The sequence below is a fragment of the Indicator indicator genome, chromosome 32, assembly GCF_027791375.1.
Source record: "Indicator indicator isolate 239-I01 chromosome 32, UM_Iind_1.1, whole genome shotgun sequence".
Taxonomy (NCBI): Eukaryota; Metazoa; Chordata; class Aves; order Piciformes; family Indicatoridae; genus Indicator; species Indicator indicator.
In genome coordinates this window covers 2022798-2045617 of record NC_072041.1, presented here as the reverse complement: position 1 = coordinate 2045617, position 22820 = coordinate 2022798, and the positions used below count along the sequence as shown (strand labels likewise).

General features: G+C 45.0%; 2 protein-coding genes across 2 annotated transcripts in view; both read right to left on the bottom strand.

Moving 5' to 3' along the window:
• Positions 1-1619: 1619 nt before the first annotated feature.
• On the bottom strand, positions 1620-3563 carry TMEM52 (transmembrane protein 52). The gene is made up of 3 exons (XM_054395061.1): positions 3532-3563; positions 2487-2656; positions 1620-2155 (listed from the first exon to the last, which is right to left on the bottom strand). Exons 1-3 carry the CDS (start codon positions 3561-3563, stop codon positions 1836-1838), a joined length of 522 nt encoding a protein of 173 aa, XP_054251036.1. The 3' UTR covers positions 1620-1835.
• Positions 3564-9060: 5497 nt separating this feature from the next.
• The window catches only part of CFAP74 (cilia and flagella associated protein 74), a 45145-nt gene continuing 31385 nt past the window's right edge, over positions 9061-22820 (bottom strand). The window contains exons 24-40 of the mRNA XM_054394824.1: positions 22053-22140; positions 21555-21728; positions 20617-20750; positions 19719-19995; positions 19165-19272; positions 17414-17568; positions 16169-16303; positions 15660-15769; positions 15253-15308; positions 14386-14505; positions 13976-14128; positions 13489-13618; positions 12808-12962; positions 11640-11778; positions 10930-11048; positions 10353-10487; positions 9061-9174 (exon numbers count right to left, since the gene is read on the bottom strand). Coding sequence (XP_054250799.1) covers positions 9061-9174; positions 10353-10487; positions 10930-11048; positions 11640-11778; positions 12808-12962; positions 13489-13618; positions 13976-14128; positions 14386-14505; positions 15253-15308; positions 15660-15769; positions 16169-16303; positions 17414-17568; positions 19165-19272; positions 19719-19995; positions 20617-20750; positions 21555-21728; positions 22053-22140 — 2302 coding nt within the window. The remainder of the gene's footprint in view (positions 9175-10352; positions 10488-10929; positions 11049-11639; positions 11779-12807; positions 12963-13488; positions 13619-13975; positions 14129-14385; positions 14506-15252; positions 15309-15659; positions 15770-16168; positions 16304-17413; positions 17569-19164; positions 19273-19718; positions 19996-20616; positions 20751-21554; positions 21729-22052; positions 22141-22820) is intronic.

The window sequence follows — 22820 nt, the reverse complement described above, 5'->3', positions numbered from 1 at the left end:
TTATGCCTAATCTCCATCTTGACACAGAAAAAGCAGGCAGAGGAGGGAATAAAACAAGAGAAGCATAATTAAGAGTGACAGGGAAGAGACAGAAGAGAAGCACATGTGTTAAACCAGCCTTTCCCTGCAGCCCTTGTAGTAAGCTATAGACAAGTTAAATATAGAACCAACACTCCTCTGGGGAGCTGGACTCGTCAACAGCTCACACACCATGAACGTGTAGCAGATTCCAGTCCCAGCCCTGCTGGCTGGCAGAGAATCATCAGTGCACATTTCCAGGGTAGTTCTTGCAAGAAACAGCTATCACAGAATAGTCCTAAAAGCCCTGCAAGATTTAGTGTCCACCACTTCTAGTGCTTGTTAATGACAAACACCTACATATTTGCAGAAGGTAGCCTTTTTCACAGCTACCAAAGCAACTGCAGCAGAAATGGAGACCATCGGTCATGTTCCTATTAGCAGGTCAGTCAACGTAACTCTGACCCCCCACTCCACACTGTTACAGCCATTATCAACACCTAGTGCTTGTGCTTTCTGCCTGCTCCTATCCCAGAGATAATCCCACAGCAATGAACCATGCTGGAGACTGCTCATGTTCTTAGAGGCAGCCAAGTCAGCTACCTTACTGAAGTGGATTCAATGAAAATCACAACTGGGGAATGGACAGAATTCACACTGATTATGGGAGGATCAATAAAGGGAAAGGGCTGTCATTTAAAACAGGCCTCTCATTGCCCATATTTTTGTCTAGGCTTAGACTGCTGGAATCACCTTCAAGCTCCCAGTTTTACAATGATGCACAGCAGTTATCCTTGCTCTCAGGAGTAATCCCTAAAGACTAATTTCTCTGGCCTGTTGCCCAGCCTGTACTATGGTATTTTGTATTTATCTTATTCTATATGGCACAGCCAGAGCATGCTTTGTATCACTCTGAACGTTACTGAGCTCATCACCGTACTGAATTGGAGGAAGCTGTCAGGAATCTTTGATTTTTTGTCTTCTGTACTGTCTGAAATCCTGACACCTGAGCAGATAAAGTATAAAGGCATCTTTGAAATACTCAAAGCACACGAGTAATACTCAAAGTATCTCTTTGAGTTTGAATTTCTACTTTGACCAAAAGAAACAAGTAGTAAAAGCATCCCACCCACAAGCCAGCTCATCTTGCAAATAGAAGTTTAAAGGCTTAAAGGACCTCAGAAACAATCCCATCAGGTCTCATCAGCACCACCAACAAAAAGTCTCTTTTCTCCTGTCTCATTCTTTGTCTTGAGATGTGAAACACAACATAGAGCTCTCCACACACTTCCCTGGCTTTGCTTGCCATCCTCCTGCACTTCATGGAGCATGTGCTAGTATCTAGCAACTGGCACTCCAGCAATTTTCTGAACAGTTAAGAAGAGAAACTACAGAGGTTATTCAATGTGACTTGCTAGAACTCCCCTTTCAACTCCAGTTTGGGAAGTTTTTGTTCCAGAATAACAACTTACTGCTTGTACTGACTCCTCCTCTGTGTTCCCAAGATGGCAACAGTCCCTTGACCTTTTTTACTGCCATATGCTTGACACAAGGAATATATATCTTTTTAATCAGAAGATGAACAAGCATTCATGTTCCATTTTTACAGGCTTTTAAACAGATTTTTACTTTGTTTCATGTCCTCGCAGAAGCTTTACAGGCAGATTAGAGCAGCCACAGTTCTTCCAACTGAAAGATCATTACAAGGGCAGGAGCAGAAACATATTTCCATCATAACCTGTTTCTAAAACCAAGCTCTTCACATCTTCCTTAACTCTTACAGTCTTTGCTTTCCTCTACTCCCCATCTGAAAGGAATCAGAGATATGGTCGTTCTTGTGCTGCATCTTCTGCATTCTCTGAGTTTGCATATGCTGCTGGACCTCTACTGATTGCATCAGGGGAATACTGTGTGGGATCCAGCCCACCTGATGTCACCTCTCTGGGGCCGTCATTGAGTTTCTGGCTTGTCTGTGCTACTTCATTGTACTGTTTACCCATTTGGACAGCTTCATCATAAGAAGGTGGCAACTCCACTTCATAAGGACTGTAAGCTGGAGGGGACACAGTGTTCTTATCCATATCCACAAATATGGATGGAATAGGGACACTTACAGGGTACTGCCACGAGCTGTATGCTGTGAAGAAAAGGAATTAAAGAAATGTAAATAAATACGGAACACTGATATATAAAAGGCTAATTCTGCTTTTTCCAAGAAATTCTAGGCTCGTTTTTGTGGTGTCAGAACACAAGCACTATATACTAAAAGCTCTCAGTATAGAATTACCCATGATGGAATCTATACATTCCACAAAAGAAAGCAGTCAGGAGAGAAAATGTCTCTGCACATCACCATCCAGTACTGACTGGGAAATACCTGACACAGGACATGGATGTTGGGACACAGTTCTAGGCACACACTCAAGAGCAAAGCACTGCTGAAGAGTTGGCTGGCAGAGGATGCTTACAGGTGACTGTGCTGTGGGCAGTGCTGTCACTATCAATGCCAATAACTGACAAATCACAAGGGTGCCTCGAGAAGGTCTCAACTGAAAACCTCTTCTTCCGGTAGCAGAATTTGATGAAGCTTGCTGTGACCCCACAGAAGAGAAGCAGGAACAAGATCAGCAAGATTAACCTTAGAGAAGAAAAGAGAACATGTAATTTCACTGCTTACATTTTACTTCCAGAGCTGAATATTCTTTCTCTCTAAATGGGTGAAGGACACGCCAAGCCTCCTGGGTTTAGTTCTGGGAGGAACCACCCACACCGAGGCATCTTAGCACTAGCCTGTACCTGTCGTGATTTCAACACTGCCAAGTTACAGAAGCCTTCTTAAAATATTTTATGCAACTGGTTTTTTAAACATTTGTCTGTATCAGCACTTTCTAAGAAGACAAAGAATATCAGTCAAAGCTTAGAACTCCCTGCATGTTATCATCCAAGTTAATACACTGGCAGAACCCAAACTATAACATTAGGGTAGATGCAATGCATGTGCTAGGCAAGAGAGGAATCCATTCCTGACAAGAGCCTGCTGCCCTTTTACTTATCACAATTTTCCCCTTTTCAGTGGTTCAAAGAGCCAGTAAACAGCTTTGCAAGCAGCTTAAGTCCTGAGGGAAAACATAACACTGCAAGCTAAGAGCCCCTTGTCCCATAAACAAGCTGAGAACCCTGTGTCTGGCAACACTGTGCCCAGCCCCAACAGGTCCAGGCTACATGGCTGCCTGTGTGGTCAGCAGAGCTTCTGTTTAGGAAGGACAAACAGCCCTACAGTGGACAGCAGTGCACTGGGAAAGGAAAGATGACCTATCCCAAGACGAATGCTGTACCCTGCCTGACACCTGATCGCCCTCTGTTGCCAACTGTAATATGTTCCACTGGCAGCTTTCATCAAACTGAGGAGAAACCCTTTCCTTCCTCCTGCCCAAGAGAAGATTGTTTCCATCCCTTACTACTGTCCATAACAATACTCAAATCATTCTGGGTTAGTAAGAATAATAAACTTACCAGATATACCACAGACCTGTCCAATCAGACATGTTCTGAGGGCATCTGTGAAGGAAGGCAGATGATTCACTGATTTAAATATCTACAGTGAAATGGTGAATGTAAGACGGAATAAATTTCACACGATTTCTGAGATGGAAAAGAGAAAGCAATCAGTAAGAGTACAGAGCAAAAACCCTGCAGATTTAGTTTCAGAGGACTGTTCTTCACAGCTATGAAATTATTCCAGTTGAAAAACATTTCAATAATCTCACTCTAAAAGCTGGCTTTAGAATTGTTTTTATAAAGTGGTACTTGACTGTTGCTCAGCAGAGAACTCAGAGTCTTCAAGAACAAATCAGAGTTATTTGAAGTTAACTGAGGTGAGGTAGCCAATACCACAGGCCAGCCTAAGAGAACTCTCTCCTTCTTTCAGTTAACTTTAAATTACTTCTTCATAGCTCCAATACAACCAGAAATGTTTACTTGGACCTACTTTGAGCATGAAAAAGGAGAGTAGATTCTGTTACACAGCAGGGGTGCAACTGCCACAGCAGTGCTGTAGGTAAGGATTAGCACGCACTGGATTGCAGGAACAGGACAATGCTTTTAGCCACAGAAGAGACTCTGCAAAGTGGCTTTTCAGAGATAACACTTGAGGGTCATTTTGAAAGAGAAGATCTTTCACTTTCGTCTACAGACCAAGACCAACCAGATCAGATCTGTAAGCTGGTAAGGATCTTAGAGGTAAAACCCACGGCAGCAAGGGATGTGGGTCAGTAAGTCACCATTCTGACCTGACAGTGCCCCTCCACCACGGTGGGGAGAGGCTTGGCAAGAGACATTTAAAAGCTTTGCATTACTCACTGGTCAGGGTTCCTGCAGTTATTCTCAGAAGCCGGGAGCGCTGCCTAGGACCGGGAAATAAAATAGAAAGAGATAAGGCGGTGGCCAGCAGAGGAGCGCCTGGATCAGCTGCTGCATCTGCTTGGCAGAGCCCGGCGCTGCCAAGGCGAGTGTGCGGGCCCTGGCCCGGCGACCTCCAGTGCCCACCTTGGAGCGGAGTGGGCACAGCCGGCAGTCTCTTCAAGGACAGCTGCAAGTCTGCACACGCCGTACCGGGCAGGCAGGGAATAAATAACGGCTCGTTATGACGCGGGGCGGGCATCCAACGGCGGCAGGAGAGGCGCGGCCCGGCGGGGGCGAGCCCCGGGTCCCAGCGCTCGGCTGGGCTCCGAGAAGCGAAGCCGACATCGGAGCCGAGGGAGGAGCTCCGGGGCCCGGGACAAGGCGGGCAGGGCCGCCCGGTTCCCCCGCCTTGGCCCCGCCCGAGAACCGGCACAGCCTCTGGCGTCAGCCGGCCCTCCCAGGCTGCTGGGGCCGGGAGCTCGGGGGGAACTCGGCCGTCAGAGGTTCCCTGGCGCGGTTTGGGTCTGCTGCTCCTCGCTCCTCTTACAAGTTAACCATCAGAGTTGCTCGCTTTCAACAGCGCCTGTACCTATGGGGTGCTATTCTGAAGGAGAAATGAAAGAACGAGAAACTAGGGATGAATGAAAGATTGGAAGTGAAGGCGTAGGAAAGCAGAACTTATCGCCTTCTAAAACCAATTAACTAAAAGAATGGGATTGTTCAGATCTATTGAGACCCCTGCTATCCTCAGAGGGCGGCGTGGCTACATCTATAAAAATTTCTCCACTCATGGGAATGGGACAAAATACAAAGATCTGGGGTGCGGTTTTCTCTCAAACAACAGGGGGAGACGGTATTTGAATTTGGGTTCCCAGGGGCTTCTTTTACAGGAAGCACAGGTAGGCTGCAATAGCGCGGGGGCAACCATAGGCACAACAGGTGGAAGTCCCAGATGTGACAGACCCTTCTCCAGATGACAGTCACCACGTCTGCTGCGTAGGGTTCAAAATCAGTGTTTCAGGCTCAGTAATGGCATGTGACATACTGATTTATTTTCCTGCAGGACTGCTCAGGGTCATGCGACCATTGCTCAGTAAGGAAAAGCTGCATTTGTAAGAATGAAGCAATCGCTGCAGTCACAACATAAGCAGAACATGCATTAATAAGATGTGCATGACAGCAGTGCTTATCTCACTTCCTTTCTGCTTAGAACTGAGCTAGATCGACGTTAAAGATCACACCTGGATGTGAACTGCTTTCTTATGCTTGGACTGCGCCAGAAGCAAGAAATGTATATTTGTAACTAGATCCATCAGAGTTTGTGTCCAGTGACCGTTCTCAGCAGGATGTTTGGTTCTTTAAGAGATGAACTTGCACAAAGGGTGGAGCTGCTGTGCTGAGCTGCTTGGGGTAGCTATGAACATGGCATTAAGCTCTGGAGGTAGAACACAATGGCTCTCAGCTGCTCCCTCAAGGAGTTACCTACAAACCCACTATTTCCAGTTCCTCCCAGTGGGTCTAGATTAGCAGTACTGGTCACAGTGGTCAGTCACCTCAACCAACCTTCTGTTTCCCATGCTGGAGAAAGAGTAAGAGGCTATTTTTGTACACGTTATACATAAGAATTGTTTAGGTAAGAGTATTAACACAGACCTCTTAATTTTTCTACAGCATCTCAGACCACTGCAAATTTGCGTAGTGAAGCTTCTGAAGAGGCTCAGCGCCAATTAAATATATAGTGAAAGTAACCAGGTTAATCTAAATGAACAGATAAATCAAACCAATTATTGAACCCTTGGCTTCCTTGCTCAACATCCACACATAAGCAAGAAGCTTTAGGCAAGCAAGAAGTCCCAGGGACAAAGCAGCACACAACTGTCACAGGGTTTAGACACTGACTTTTCCACTTCAGTCAGCTTAGTGAAAGACAAACTGTCAGAGGTCTAGAAAGGAAAGCTATTTACTCCACACTGGCAAACTTCATTGCAACGCTAACCCAAGTCCCAAAACTGCAGCAAATACATCAGAGGATGAGTTGTTGGGCTCTGGAAGGGAACCCACTGTTTTATGTCCGTTGGTGATGTGGTTTTTCTCATCTGAATGACAGTGGAACATCCATTTTGCAGCCTTGCTTTTAAGTTAGTTTTGTTCCAGTTGAAGCAGCATGGTCTACATGCCTGTGCTGGGTGTCACAAAGGATCTGCTTTCCCACAGCAGACAATTTCTTTTCCCTTTCCCATCATCTCATCTCTCAACCTGCTCAAGTACTGCTTCATGCAAGGGCCAGGCACTTGGAACTCAGTGTGCCAAAAGAACACAGCCACTCCAGTCAGAAAGGAAAACCCAATCCTGCCAGGATCAGCCATCATGCCCCCAAGACATCAAATATGACTACTTTTGAAGCCCAAGATGAAATAACAGGCTTGTGTCTCATGAAAGAATAAAGCCCACTCCGCTTTCCCTAAGTGCTTTCCAGAATGGCAGCTGCTCTATCTGGAGCATAGTTTGCTTTATTTTCAGTACTCCAGAAATAGCAGCCTGGTTCTATTATCACAGCTCCCCCCTCACCCTGCAGAGAATGAATGCACACTTTGCTTGAATCAGAAAATGTGACCAGTGCAACTTATGCTCACTTCAAGCCTATGAAATTATTCAGATGACTGTTGAAGATGAAGCCCAAAGTGTGCAGTTAGAAACAGGTTGTAGCCTTTGCTTACCTTTGGAGCTGCTTGGTACAGACAGTGACTTAAGCTGCACCATGTGAGCAGGGTCACTGAGTGCAGGAGTGTAATGCTGTGTGCTTGACCCCCCAGCTTCTGCACCCAAGGGGCACACCCAGAGCCCCCCACTGCTCCTGGTAGTCTTTCCAATGCTGTGTCCAAGCAAACATTGTTGGCTGGACCAGCTGATGCTTGCACATAAATCTTTCAGCTTACTAAGCCACCTCCTTATTCCTGGAACCAGCCTCTGTTGTTTCAACATTATCACACTCTTTACCTGTATTCTTAAAATTTTTCACTTCTTCAATAATTCAGATGCTTTTTCACAGTACCTGACCTCTATGAGGTGGAAGATTCCTCAGACAGGAGTGTTGGTTCCTGGTAGACCATTTTAAACTTATTTTCAGCACAATATGGTTACACAAGTCTGGAGACTAATTTATTCTTAGCCATTACTTTCCAAGTTTCTAAAAGTGAAATCCAAAGGATCCTCACATAGCGAATGCTGCCAGATTAACAGAAATAAACCTCCCACTCCCATGTGCTAGGCCCTTCTTTCCTTTCTGAAACCCTGTCACAAGGTAATGTCAACCCTGCAGCAGTTTCATTGTAGAAAGTTGTATTTAAACTCCCTTTTCGGGCTGTGAGGACTGCAGGAGAACCAACACACAAACCTCATTGTCCCCAGCTCCAGCAGCATGCCCCAGCTGTGCCTCTGCTCTAGAGGCAGAACTGTCTCTGGCTAGCACTGCCACCCCCTCCCAGCCCTGACTGTTGATTGCTGTGGCATCTGCAGTGCTTTAGGCTGAAGAGTTAAGTAACTTCACAGCCACTTGATTCATTATTAAATGAGAACATATCTGAATGGATCAAACACGCCATCCCTGCACAAACAAGGAACCCCTCTTCCTCAGCTGCCCAAGCTTCCTCTGGGGAGAGGGAAGCTCAAGTACCTCTTGTGACAGTTGCTTTACTGCTTTTTCCTGCAGTGTGACTGGCATGACACATTACCTTAGGGATATTGACAAACAGTCTGTTACTATTTTCTTACTGCAGCTTCTGAAGAAACAGTTTCAAGAGCTACACAGGGCCCATGGCCTTGCAGTGGCAGTGAGAATTCTACCACAGCCTGGCTGTGATTCAGAAAAAGGTGTATGGATTGTAAAGGTATCATTACTTCTAGATGCCTGCTACCTGCCTGGTCCCTGTATTTTCCACAGCATAGACTGTCTGGACTTTACTCTGAAGTAGCTGCTGTTTCCTGACAGAAGTTAAACCTGCAGGGCACTACAGCTTTCCCAGTAACAAGCAGAAATCTCCTCTTACAATTCAGAGGAAAGCAAAGGTAGACACACAAAGTTCCTGGACAGCCATGATCTAGGGCAAGTGTCTAATAGTATCCAGCATTTCAGTCACTGCTTCCTCCTTGCCTGTCTGACAGCAAAGACATGTCACAGTGTATTGTAATAAGGACTGCCCAAATGATCTGGAGGAGACTTGGATAAGCTGCTTTATTGCACTCTTAGGAGGGGAAAAGCTACAGATTTTCCAAATGCAGTAGAATGCAGCTGAAACTGGAAAAAAACATGTTGTTGGGCACTTATCCACATATATGTAAAGAAGGATACTCCCCTTGAGGGAATGCTCATCTCTGTCATTAACAGCAGAGGTATCCATTTGGGCCCATCATTGATCCTTCTACCACAAGGTTGTGACAATCAGCTTGAAAATGAAACTTGTAAAATCAGCATTTAGACAGCATTTCGTAGGGAAAAGAAATCTTACATGGCACCCTCCTTCCCACCTCCTTGCTCCCCTCATGTATCTGCATCAATTTCCAAGTCTCTCCATGTTCCAACCAAGATCCAGTGACATCCCAGTGATGAAGCCTCCATCTTCCTTTCCACTTGGCTTGCTCCCCTCAGGTGGCAGGAGCATGTGCAGGCACAACTTTTGCCATGAAGAGTATTTGGTAAGACTCCTTGATGTCACCTTTTACTGTCAGGAGGGCTGGCACTAGCAGAGGGTCATCAGCCTACCAAAAAAACACACACAAACCGAACCTATCTCTCTGTACACAGAACAGATAGGTTGATCAAGCTCCACCCTCTGAGCTGCACGAGGTACCCCTCAGAGCTGTAGGTTACCTCTTCCCACTCTGCTGGCTCTTTGCTATTTCCACACAATGCTCCTGCTGCAGGAAGTAAAGCAGCAATGACTAAGCCTTCTATCTCCAGAGAGCTACAGATAGCAGCACCACATTACAGCCATGACAACTGGGCACAGCAGCAGCAGAGCGTGCTGCAGCGAGGGCTGGGAAGGAAACGGATCCTGTTCGCCATCAGTTAGTGTTAAATCTTGTGTAACAACCAGTGGTTACCAGAGGCACAATGTCAACCTCACACATCATGCTGGGAACTCTGCTGCCTGCTCTCTGCACATGAGAGCAGCAATCTTTTAATTTTGGAACAAGCTACTCATTCTGCCATCCCACACACAGCTCACAACAAAAAGCAGGGAAGTGCATTCTTTGAGTTTCCATGAATGCCCAAGGAGATGAATCAGGCAGGGCAATCACAGCCCCATGGAGATGTCTGGACCTCATAGCTAAGTTCTGCAATGCAGGAAGACAGAAGCAGTCAGGGAAACAGGCTTCAGAAAGCAGAAGGTGAGAAAGGCCCCACTGATGTCTAGGAATGTACCAAAGGCAAGGCAGCCCACAGCCACAAGGAAGGTGAGCCCTGAGCAGTGACCCATGTAAGCTCTGTCCTGTATCTGCAGGTTTGCTTGCACAGGGGCCATGTGAAAGCTCAACTGGGTGTGCTCAGAGCTGACTCTCAGTTCACAGCAGCAGCAGCCTGGCTCCTTGGTGCCACAGAATGCAGTGACCTGGAGAATAACTTATTTTGAGTTCTGTTAAGATGTGAGGGGCTAACACTTGTTCTTTTCATCACACAGATACCTGAGTTCAAGCTCCTGGAGAGGCAGCAAGCCTCCTAGTCACACATTGTTCCTGGCTTCTATTGTCTCATCAGTGTCACACCAGCCTGTTCCCCTTTGGGAGCTACCTGTTCTCTGTAACTCTCATCTACCAGAGCAACCCTTACTGCAGACACGTTCCAGAACAGCTTCTGAATTGCTCCTCTAAGTGGGTGAACACAGCTGCCCCCACCCCTCCAGTGGCAGCACCGTGCTGTGGGGACTGTCACTCACACTGAAGTCAGCAGGTGGCAACCAAGAGACACCGACGCGCTTCACTCGCCCGGCCTCGACCGTTCCCCTCGCAGCGTCCACAGCGAAGCCCTTCTGCTGCAGCAGCGGCAGGTTGTCCAGGCTGAACTCCACGTTCTGCAGACACACAGCACACCCTCACTCAGCACAGCCAGTTCTGCTCCCTCCGACACAATGCATTGCCCAGATGCTATATGTGGGCCCACAGCTTGCCAAAGGGCTTCTGCCCTAGGGAACTGCATGTATCCATCTTGTTCACTGTTATGCTGTCATAAAATCCACTCAAATAACAGCATCAGGCCTGTCACTGGGTTCTGTGTTCCAGAATTAGGGAAATAAAATGCCAAATTCATTTTGCTGCTGACTTCAGATGATAATACTAACTCCTCAGATCACCCCTCGAAAAGAATCTTTTCTTTTCCAACACTGATGTGGAATTTATCAGAAACCCTGAGAACTGAATTGCTAGTTTTACAGACAATTTTTGACAGAAAGAACTAGTGGCCATTTTTACATTCTCATTCATCTGACACAAAACTGCACTTTTGATTTGCTTCACCTTCTTAGATGCTGTCTGTATAGCTCCAACTTTCAGTTCTGTCACTGCTGGCACTGGAGAACTCTCTCCCTCAGTGTACTCCAGAATCAGGAGAATGGACTTCACTGGTTTTTGGAGCTCTAAACAAACATGAATCAAGCAAACTCTGAGACAGTCAAAACTGAGCCACTCTCCGTTTGGAATAAGCATTAATGACATTCAGTACATTATATTCCTATCGTGGAAGGCATGTGCTTGACTTTATAGCTCAGGAGCTAGGAGTTGCTTATACACTGTCCCTGAAGGGGACAGGTCCTGTACAGAGGAGTTAAAGAAGGATAAATTCAGCTCTCTGAAAGTGTGTCTGTTCTGTGACAGTACAATCAGGACAGCCCAGAAGTTATTATGTATGAAATAGTTACATAAACATTTAATATCAGAAGTAGCAGAAAGCAAAGCCATCTTAATACTTGGCAATATTAAATGAGAATCAGTTATTGCAAGCTAAATGAAAAAGACAGATCATCATCATTAGGATGTAACTGTACTAAAATGAAGATAAAAATGTTTCCCTGAAAGAAAGCTCCCTGTGTTTTTTGTTATGAATACAGGCTATACCTTAATGTTTAACTGTCCTGGTTCTGGAAAAGTTACCTGGAATTTACTTAGGTTTAAAAGATGAGGAACACTCTCACATCTCACCACTCCGTGTCTGTGAGGTGGCACATTACCTTCTTTTGGTGCTTCCTGCAATGATGCAGGGAATGTTACAGCCAAGGACTCCACAGGCACATCCAGAGGGACTCCCCCTTCCACAAACATCAGATGATCTCTTGCTGCACCCTTTAGCTGGATCTCATGGGCCACTTTCTTTGTGAGAAAAGAATGCTTCAAATGTAGGTTATGGCTTAAGTACTGATGGAACTGACAACAGCAGCAGCTGCTTAGAAATTATTACATCATCTGCTCTGTACTTCAGTGCAGGAATCCTGCATCTGCCCCTGTCTTGCCTGCTCAGGTGCTTCTCTTTTGAGCAACCTTTCATTCCTAGGCAATGTGCCTCAGCAGGGGACTGGACAAAATATTTACACTAAAGCCACTATAAGAGGCAAAACCCATTTGCCTCCAAAGCTGGCTAAAGTTTGCAGCCAGGACCAGACTCCTTTCACCTTCTGCTTATCCTGATTGCAATCTGACCTGCAATTCCAAAGAGAATCTGGGGATAGAAACCTTGCAGGGAGAGGAACAGCACGTGGGTGCTCCGTCTGCAGTGTCTGCTGATGGGCATTAGTTGGCACTGCTCTGTCTGCAGTGCCTGTTAACAGGCATTAGCTGGCACTCTTCATTAAGTTTTGGTCAGTCTCTTGGAACAGGGGACAGAGCACCTGCTGTGCTGCCAGCCTGTACATCCTGACCTGGGCTCCATCTCAGCTCCACTGCTGCTCTGCAGATGGAAACCTCCTTCCTCACACTGAGCGACTGCGGAAGCAGCTTCCTGCTCCTCAGTGCACCTGCAGCCTGTGCTGTGCAGGTGCCACTCCACTCTCCTGCCATCAAAGGCTCCTTGCAGAGAACCCACTTGGGGCTGTGCTCAGCAGTGTGGCACCACTCTAGCTCCCATCACCTCCCAGTTAGGCAAGGTGGGCAGCTGGGCAGAAAAGAGAACTGAATCCCAAATCATGATTGTTAGGAATTAGGAATTAAATGTTTAAAACCCAAAAAAAGGTCATTCAGCCTCAGACCTGTTATCTCCTACCTACATCAGTTCATCCAATAACCATAATAGTTCTGCCTACAAAGGCTGTCCACTAGCTAACATGACCTGCTAAGCCCCTGCTAAGTAAAATCACTGTAGGTCACGTTTAGACTTTCACAATCCAGGTATCTTGATGGTCTCACCTTGCCAAAGAGCACAACCTTGAGGAGGTCAGAGTAGTACAGACTTTCATGATCAGGGCTGAAAGTGACAACAAAATCCTGACTCTGCCTAGCAGCAAGTTCTCCTTCTGCTGGAAAGATGCTGAACACACTTAGGCCATTATAGTTCTGTGTGCCTGGCAAATAAAAACAAGATACAAATAAGAAAGAGGACAGGTCTTCATATATTCATTTATTCTAAACCCATTTAACTTGTGTTGGACCAGCAAAGAAAGACCTGAGGGATGGTTTTGCAGGAAAACACAGGATGTCACAAATACCAGATAAATCCATCTTCCAGTTCCATGGATTCATCTCTAGAGGAACTGAGGCATCATCACCAAACCCTTCCTATATTCCAGGACGTTTGTACAGAGATGGACAGCCCTAGACACCATCTTTAATAGGCAGTGACTGTGTGGGTTTAGATTGAAACATTACTATCTCTTTATTTGCAGATACTTGCTCAGGCTGTACAAATGTACAGCTCCCCATACTGAATGAAAAGTCAGCTCCTACTGAGGAAACAAAATTATATCTTTAATTTCAGTGCTGTGATGCTCCAGGGTTTGATAGTTCTGTAGATGCAACAGGGCAAAGTAATGCTCCTTTAGACTCATGAGTCTTTAACAAAAGAAAGAGGGAAAAGAAAACTAAACTTACCAACAGACTCTGTTCTTTGCAAAGAGGAAGTAAGAAAGGCTGGGAGCTTCTGTTGATCTCTGTCTCTTGTTGGTGAAAGTGAATCTAGTTGCATGGAGTATTGCAGGGTCATCATGGAAGTGTTCTGGACCTGGCAACAGGAATTCACCCAACAGCATTTTCATTAAGGAAATGGATTCTCAAGCCTCTAAGGCCTGTAGTTTCTCATCTGGCTGAATTTTTTTTGCTGCACTACTGTGTACCCAGGTGCCACTGAAAGCACATATTGCCATCCATAATGTCCATCCCTGGCCACAGCAACAGGGACCAGGCTCTTTTAAGAGTCACCTTTGGACTGAAACAGCACCAAGCTACCCTGCCTGACCTGCTTCTAAACCCACGTTCTTTCATCCACTTGGCTCCTCAGCCAAACTAGGAACTACTGAACTCTTCTTCCCCCTTACAAAACCTGCTGGAGTGCTTTCCAGTTCGGTATGGAGAGATTTACCTTGAATGTGGAAGTCACCTTCTGCCCAGCTAGGACATATCCCAAGTTGAGGACTCCTTCCACGGAGCAAACAGTTGATGGCAGCACCCCGTGGCCAGTGATCCTTAGGGTCAGATTGTTTTTTGCTGTCTGGATGTCCAGTGTGTCAAAGCACTGCCAGAAGGGTGTCAGTGTTAGCCTGGTTTGCTGAAAGAAACCACTCCTCACCCCTCCCCTCAGCTGCCCTCCTCCCACATATGGGCCATGACTACAGAACTTCTGGATTTAGTGCACAAAGATCCAAATGCTGGGAAGGCTATGCACACGAAGGAGTTTCTCACTCTTGCACAGCCTCATCCTGGGCAACAGTGTGAGTATGTTACACAGCCTGTCCCTCCTCTTCTGCCCCACTGCTGTTGTATCTTACTCACCCGTTTGTTCTCATCTGGACAGAAAGAGATGACAAGCGATTTATTTTCACCTGGCTCAAGCATTCCAACTGGTCTGACCAACAAGAAGGGACCACTGGGATTCAGTACTGAGAACCTGAGCTAAAATAGTGCAACTTAAGGAAAAAAATATATATGAACAAAGGGTGGAGAAAAAGAACAGATTCAAAGTGTTGTTTGGACCAAAGAAATACAAACTAACCATCTAGAAGCTTATTCTGAGCTCAGTAACAGACAAAACAACTAATCCAGTTTTATTTTCAAATAGCTGCAAGATCCTTTTTCAGTTGATACACTCTCCATCTAACTCCGTTTTCACATTTTGCCTGGAACGGATCATTAACACCCTAAGACCTGGGACACAATCACAGAATGGTTTGGGTTGGAATTGACTTAGAAGATCACCTGGTTCCAACCCCCCCTTCCATGGGCAGGGACACTTCCCACTAGTTCAGGCTGCCAAAGGCCAAAGACCTGGCCTTGATCACCTTCAGGGAGGAGGGAATCCGTAACATCCCTGGGCAACCTCTTCCAGTGTCTCAGCACTCTCACTGTAAAGAATTTCCTTTTGTCATCAGTCCCTTATACTCTTTCCAAAGTACTTAAGTGCTTCTCAGGTTTGGCTCTTTCCAGCTAAAAGGGTGGAATGGAATTAGCTTTCCAGGATGTCCCTTAGGCTCATACAATACATTCTTCACATCACCTCCTGCCTGACTCTGAAAGTTGTGTATTAAGTCTGAAAACCGTCACCTCCTACCCGTAGTGTCAAACAGTTGCTCCTACAGACACCCAGCCAAATGAACCCAGAGCTGAAGGGCAGGTTAATGTGCATGTTCCAAACAAGGATACTTCCAGCTTCTCCAGGGAGATATTTGCTATTGGAATTTGCTTCATCATGACTTGGCCTGACAGGAATCAAAACATATCCAAAAGTGATGTTACTCACCCATGCAGCACCAGTCCTCCTTCTTTGTGCTGCTACCTGGAAGAGACCTTCATCTTGTTCCTAAAGCTAACACACTGGTCAAAGCTCAACAAATACTTCCTAATTTGGACAGTCACTTGTGGAGCTTCTAATTCCATGGTTAGGGCTTCGGTACATGCCTCAACTGGCCAGACAGGCTCCCAGTTTTCCACTGAAGAACCTACTAAAGGGCTAATTTCTGTATCGACTTGTGAAAGAAAATGCAAAACCATGCTCAGAAGAGATTAACCTCAGACAGAAAAAAGTCAAAACTTGAATTCAACTTTCATACCTACTGCAACATCCCCAAAATCAATGGTGTTCTTCCTGTTCTCTGAAGTGACCACAAGAGATGGTGCTACAGCTGGGCAGTGCAACTCCAAGTACAAAGTGTTGTGAGGGCTAGAGAGACAGTGAGAGGGTATTTGCTCTTGGATCAGGCAGAAATAAAATCTGTTGTCAGAAACCTGTTCTTATTCTGCACACATCACAAGATACCACCCATGGCATTACAAATACTACCTCATTTTGCCTGGCTGAGTATTCTCTGTGTGCCTAAGCAGAAAGATGAACCACATCTGGCTTCGAATTTTTCACACTATTATTCTTTTTGGCTGTTGTTTTTCTTGTGTCTGAAGAACCTACCAAGCAGTAGGTTGTAAGTATGAGTTTCTACCACAGACCTAAGTAGTAATTGAGATCAGAAAACAGATTTCCTCCCCAAATAAAGAAAATGCCCATGCTCATCTCCCCTTCAAATTTCTGAACCATCATGGACTGAAGATGTCTGATTCTAAGTACCTGCATTGTAGCTTCTCAGAGCCTCTCTTTTCATCAATACATCCACTTGCCACAAAGCATGGTATGATATACTTCTCAAACCTCCCACAGAAATCCCTCATCAGGAGAGCCTGGGCTGCCATGTAAGCATCAGAACTAGAAAATCAGGGAGAAAAAAATCATCTTAGTAAGCAAAAGAGCAAGAAAACAAATCAGATATTTACTGAGCTCTTGGTGTTTACTGTTTCATAGTCAGACATTCAAAATGAAGTGACTAAGGCACAACAATGGACCCAGCATTTAGAAGACAGATAACAGAGGTTACACATCCTCAGTAGCATTTCCTTATGGTGAATACATGAATTGTTCCAGTGGCTCCCAGCTCTTCCACATCATTTCATGAGCTGTAAACACCCATTTCTGTAATGCCCCATGCCAAGCAGTAATTCATAGAATTGATGTTTGCAACCTCATGTTATTTTATGACCTGTACTAAAAATATTTTTAAATGGTAATTAATGGATTGCAATAAACAGGGGATATTAGTCAGAAATAGACAACATCCCATACAGCCAAATGCCTGCTGATGAAGTATGTTTTCCTTCCTAACAACTCTCAGTTCCTCAGGTTAGAGCCACAGAAGCGTGGCTCTCAAGAGTTGAATTGTGTATTAAAGAAGGGACTTCAAGTATCCCAGTCTCTGGACAGCACATGCTATTGGTGTTGATTCTCACTGAGGGACACCTGTTGGAAGAGGACTATTTACAAAGTGCATTTTACAGCCTCCTTACATTCCCAGGACTGAAGATGACCATCATGGACTATGTAAGCCCTCCGAAAGACTACATGAACCCAAACCCATGGATATGGCCCACCAGACTGCTTCCATCTGGGCTGAACCTGTCCAGCATATTCAGAGAAGGGCTAGTTGTAGTTTCTTTTGGTAACTGATTTCAGCTTTCTAGTTGCCCTATCAATAATAGCCCTGTGGCTCAGCCAAATTTCCCCATACAGCCACATCTCAGGCTTTGAGAGATTCTTTGAAGTCTCCAATCCCTCTGATGCATAAAGGGATTCTTTGCCTACCATGAGAGGGTACAGCTGTGTGGCTTAAAAGCAGGGCTAATTTTGGAAACAGCCTTTGCAACATAGCTCCAGCTATTTCTTTTCTACAGTTTGCTTTCCTGCCTACCTATAGGGCTTAGCAGATTGATGAAACCACTCAGAACACTGTCTGTGGAGCACAGGAGACTTTTGCTGACTTACTCTGGCGTTAACTCTTGGGATTTTAGTTGTTCAGAACTATGTAGAGAAGCCAGGTGGTTACTGCTTCTAGCCTCTAGGAGCTGTTGAGATGACTGCTGTCTGGAGATGAAAACACTTAACTTCTTTCCCTCTCTCTTTCCCCCTTCCTTCTTTTCCTGCAGATACAGAGGAAAACATTACACAGAGGGTGATCACTGCTAGTCCCATCAAGGTATCAGTTTACAAATGCCCTGGCCCAAGGACACTGAACCTGAGAGGTGACAGAGTACATGAAACAAGGTAACAGCAGCAGGACTGCAGTAGCACACCACAGAGTCATTATTCCATACCTTTCTAATAATGCAAAATTAAGTTGAAATAGAAGTATTTTATCCCATTTTAAAAGAAAGAGTTCCCCTCTTGGAGCTAATGAGTCAAAAACAGTCTCTTCATGGGGTTTGGACCTATTGATCTGGTGATCAACAATGGTCACCAAGGTGAGTCTACCATTACTAAGTTTGCAGATGACACCAAATTGGGAGCAGGTGTTGATCTGTTAGAGGGTAGGAGGGCTCTCCAGAGGGACCTTGTCAGGCTGGACAGATGGGTGGAGTCCAACAGGATGGCATTTAACAAGTCCCAGTGCCAGGGTCTTCACTTCAGCCACAGCAACCCCATGCAGTGCTACAGGCTGGGGTCGGAGTGGCTGGAGAGCAGCCAGGCAGAAAGGGACCTGGGGGTGCTGGGTGATAGGAGCTGAACATAAGCCAGCAGTGTGCCCAGGTGGCCAAGGAGGCCAATGGCATCCTATCCTTCATCAGAAACAGTGCAGCCAGCAGGAGCAGGGAAGTCATTCTGCCCCTGTACCCAGCTCTGGTTAGCCCACACCTTGAGTGCTGTGTCCAGTTCTGGGCTTCTCAATTTAAGAAGGACATTGAGAGACTTGAACATGTCCAGAGGAGGGCAACGAGGCTGGGGAGGGGTCTGGAGCACAGCCCTGTAAGGAGAGGCTGAGGGAGCTGGGGGTGTTCAGCCTGGGAAGAAGAGGCTCAGGGGTGACCTCATTGCTCTCTACAACTGCCTGAAGGGAGGTTGTAGCCAGGTGGGGGTTGGTCTCTTTTCCCAGGCAACCAGCACCAGAGCAAGAGGACACAGTCTCAAGCTGCACCAGGGGAAGTTTAGGCTCGAGTGAGGAGAAAGTTCTTGACAGAGTGATCTGCCATTGGAATGTGCTGCCCAGGGAGGTGGTAGTGTCACCGTCCCTGGAGGTGTTCAAAAAAGGATTGGATGTGGCACTTGAAGCCATGGCTTAGTTAGTCATGAAGTGCTAGGTGATAGGTTGGACTTCATGATCTCTGAGGTCTTTTCCAACCTTGTTGATTCTATGATTCTGTGATCTCATAATTAAAGACACATGTAGGTGCTCCCATAAATTAACTGCCCCCCAGCACTGCATACAGAACCCAAGCATGCTGCAAATCCACAAGATATGTAAAAACTTGGGGGTTTAAGAGTACTTGCAGTTAGCATTTGCAAAAAAATCCTTTAAGGAATCCTTCTGGAATGGTCAGCATCAGATGGAAATGATTGCTCAATGAAAACCAACACATTAAGGGCAACAGAACAGTCATTTTCTTGTCCTCTATAGGCACTGGGTCCCGAGTTTGGGCTTCATTAATATGCAAGCAATTTTATGGTAAAAATGCCACCCAGAGAAACAAATATCTGAAGGAAGAGACCAGCAGCACGTGCCAGTTCTTAGCATTCCTTACTTGTATTTCTGCCCCTGTCGCAGCTGCTTCGTGACGCCTCCGAACTGCCTCTTCTCTGATTAGCTGATCTGACAGTGTTGGTCTGAAGGACACTTGAATCAAGCTTTTCTGGGAGTGTGAGAGCACATGCAAGAAGGACAGGCAAAATTCAGCCCTCCTACATGTGTTACACCTACAAAGCTCAATAGGAACACACACACTACAGCAAAAATTGAACAAGTAGGGTTTTTAAGCAAGTGAATTAGATGATCTTAAGGAGAAGGTCACTTGAGGCTTTTTGGAAGGCCACTGTACTCCTGTGGGCAGATTCTACATGACTGATATTTTGGATACTTAAGTCTTCAAATCTATCAGAAGGACAACACTGGGGAAAGAACATTGAAGGTGAAAGCTCCCAGATGTGATGGGTCAGTCCCTCATGTCTGGTGTAAAGCATTATTTCAAACAATACAAACTATTCCAGCTACTTCAATTACGATTTGTATGTGGAGCTTCATTTACACACAACAGTATTTGTGGAGTGTAGATTATTAAAAGATCTGGCAGGACTCTACCTTCCCAGGCAACACAGTCCCAACAGAAGGTGTAATGGTCACTGGGCAGTCTTCTGGCATGCAGAACTCAAAGGATGCAGGTCCAGCAGGGGCAGCTTCCCCACTGCCAGTTCCTGGGACAGCATGAGTCAAGTGTTTGCCACTCTGATGGGAATTGATCACATAGAGGGTTGCTGTAGACACATCATTTAAAGCTGTTGCAGCAAACTGAACCAAGGAATGAGACAATTCAAGAGGTGGGTGGACTCCAACTGCTCTGCATGACAGCTTGAATTGTCTAAAAATAAACACAGGATAAATTGTCTCAGCATAAAATAGTCTCCTAATCAGCCCGGAAAATAGGGAACTAATCCTGTAGTCCCTATTTAAGCAGAATTTCAAGCTTGCAATGGGAATTTTGCCTAAAGATGAACAATAATACTATCTATTTTTAATGCACAATTGGCTAGAGTCCCTGCTTGAATTCTTCTGTGCACTTCTGGAAACACATCCAGTCAAATCAAAGTTTATGCCATCATGATTTGAGCAGGATTAGCTTCATGTAGGATGCATTTTTACCAAAAAAAGAAAAATATCCTTCAGTAATTCTGCTGAAAAAGCAATTGGAACACTGCAAGTTACAGCAACCTGGGCCAAGCCTGCAGCTTGTATATGTGACAAAGATAAATTTCAGGTGAGATAGGAAAAGTCATCTCAGTAAAGACAGCCATGGAAATGGAGGATGAGACTAACAGGCATTGAGCAACTCCTGTCAGCTGGAGAATTCCTGCCTGCCTCACATTTTGATCCTAGCTTTAGCTCTGCAAAGCTGGGAGGGATTTCACTTCTGATCTAGCTTAGCAGTGGAAATCCAGAGTGATTTAGACATCTAGATCACTCAAGCAGTTTCTTACCATACCTATTGAACTCTGATCTGCAGGTGAGTTCAAAGCTGTACTTCTTTGCCTTGTCAGCTTTAAAGATTATGTCCAGCACCAGGCTTTCAAGGGGAAGAACAACTCCAAATCCATCATTGGGCTGAACTTCTACGAACTTGAAAATGGCAGGATAAGACATTGCTGTTATTTAGCAATTGTTACTTAAATTAGCAATAAATTAAGATAAGCTTCACTGGCAAGGTAAGAAAATTGTTATTGGACATACAAATGTCAGGAAAGCAGAAACCTTCTAGTGAGAAGCTTCCAGATGAATTGGTGGCTAGTGTCTGACTGATGTGCAGCTTTCTAACCTCAAAGTAACCTGAAAGGCATTAAATCCATTAACTCTGAGCTCAGCAGAATCTCTTCCCCAGCTTCTTACCATCTATGGCAATTACCTTTCTCTAGGAATGTTTATTTACACTGAACTGAAATGGGATCAAAATCTCAGCAGTTCCTTCTGTCTTTGAGAAGCCAATTCCTCCATGATGCACAGATACCACAGTGACAAGTTTAATAGCTGCAAATGGATATTGGTTTGTGTCTGAGTTGATGATGATTCAAGAATGTCTCCCCATCGTATTTTAAGCTAATCATGAAGCACATGCTGTGAAGTAAAAGCTTTAACAAGCTGAAGAGAGCCATTTTTTAGCTAACTCCTTTGTTTGAATCCCTAAAACAGCAGAGAAAAGGAGAATTCCTAACGTCAGATTGCTCTAGCTCCGATCCCAATGTGCCAAACCATTTCACACTGCCATCATCCTGCTGTTATCAAGCTGAACATAAACTTTTTCCCCCAAAAAAAATAATTCAGCAGGCCTAACCCACAGGAAATTGGCAGCTCCTGTGATGAATTCAGCTTCCATGTCAACTTAAAGGCAGTCAGATTACAAGAGGTGTGTGAAGGACAACTGCATACCTCCGGAAGTCCCATGAAGCCGAACTCTTGGGGCAAGAGGGATTTGTTTGTTAACTTGATGTTTGCCTGCACAGCCTCATAGATTGTGCAGCACCCAAAATTGATCTGTGCTGGACTGATTTCCAAATCAGAAGAGGTAACAATTGCATGTACAGTAAAATTCAGTTTTTTAGCCTGCAACAAACACAAGAGCACAAGACAAAAACTTCCATCTGTCACACTGCAAGGCCAGGATTTCAGTGAAATGTCATCCCAAAAAGATAAAGTTCAGGAAAAGTTGTTCCTTGACAATGAGATATTTAAATACAGATGAGTACCAACTAAAAAGGATTTAACTTTCTGTAGCATAAACAGTCTGTGTTATCACTAAGCATCTTTTGCTGGTATCACAACACGTCTACTAGTAATGACCTGAGATGAGGGATCATTAAGTGAACATTCACTAAAATAATTGACAGCTCTTTTCAGTCTGTTAACCAGCAGCACACAATCTCTAACCTTATCCATCAGCAGTATTGTCACAGGAACTTCCAGAACTCTTGTGTCTTCATTAAAATAGTTCCCTGCATCTTCCGGAAGAGAGTGCCTAGAGATCAAAAAGTTCACTCTGTCTCAGAAAAATATTTTGACTGTTTTCTAGTTAAGGGGAATAAGAAACTTCTGAGGGATATATTTCTGAACAACAATCAACCCAGCCCCCCCAACCCCAGCAAAATTCTTACTTAAGGTTTAAAAGTTGGATTATTCAGGGATAGATTTTAGACGTTGGAGTTTAAGGAAGTAATCCCCAGAGGTCTGCATCCATTCATCCTATTTTTTTTTAAATGCCATCCAGTCATTTAAAATACTGAACAATTGACTTCAGAGTATAAACCTGCTGCAACCACAGCACATAACCAACCCAACCCAGACAATGTTTCCTTCTGACACCAGAGTTAGTTCATTATCAGGCAGTTTGAGGCAGAACCAAACGGATGACAAAGCACAGAGACAAAACTGTCCTGATTTAAGACAGAACTGAAACAAACCTGCAGACCAAGTGTCTGGTTAGACACCAGATAGTCATTTATAAGAAATATGTGGCTCTTCTGTAGCTGAACCATCTTGCTATCATAAGCTTAATTTCAGAGCTTCAAGCCAAGACAAAAGCTCCACCAGTTTTAGCTCTGCTGCTCTATTTATAGTGTCTTACAGCATCACAGTGAATGGCTTCCTGTTCTTAAGTCTCCACAGTGCTAGTATGCTCCTCCTCCTACTACTGGAATT

Coding starts and splice junctions, on each gene's coding strand:
- TMEM52 (XM_054395061.1), bottom strand. CDS start 3,563: ATGTCTGATTGGACAGGTCTGTGGTATATCTG. Junction 2,657..3,531: donor ACAGGTCTGTGGTATATCTG/GTAAGTTTATTA, acceptor TTCTTCTCTAAG/GTTAATCTTGCTGATCTTGT. Junction 2,156..2,486: donor TGCCCACAGCACAGTCACCT/GTAAGCATCCTC, acceptor TTTTCTTCACAG/CATACAGCTCGTGGCAGTAC.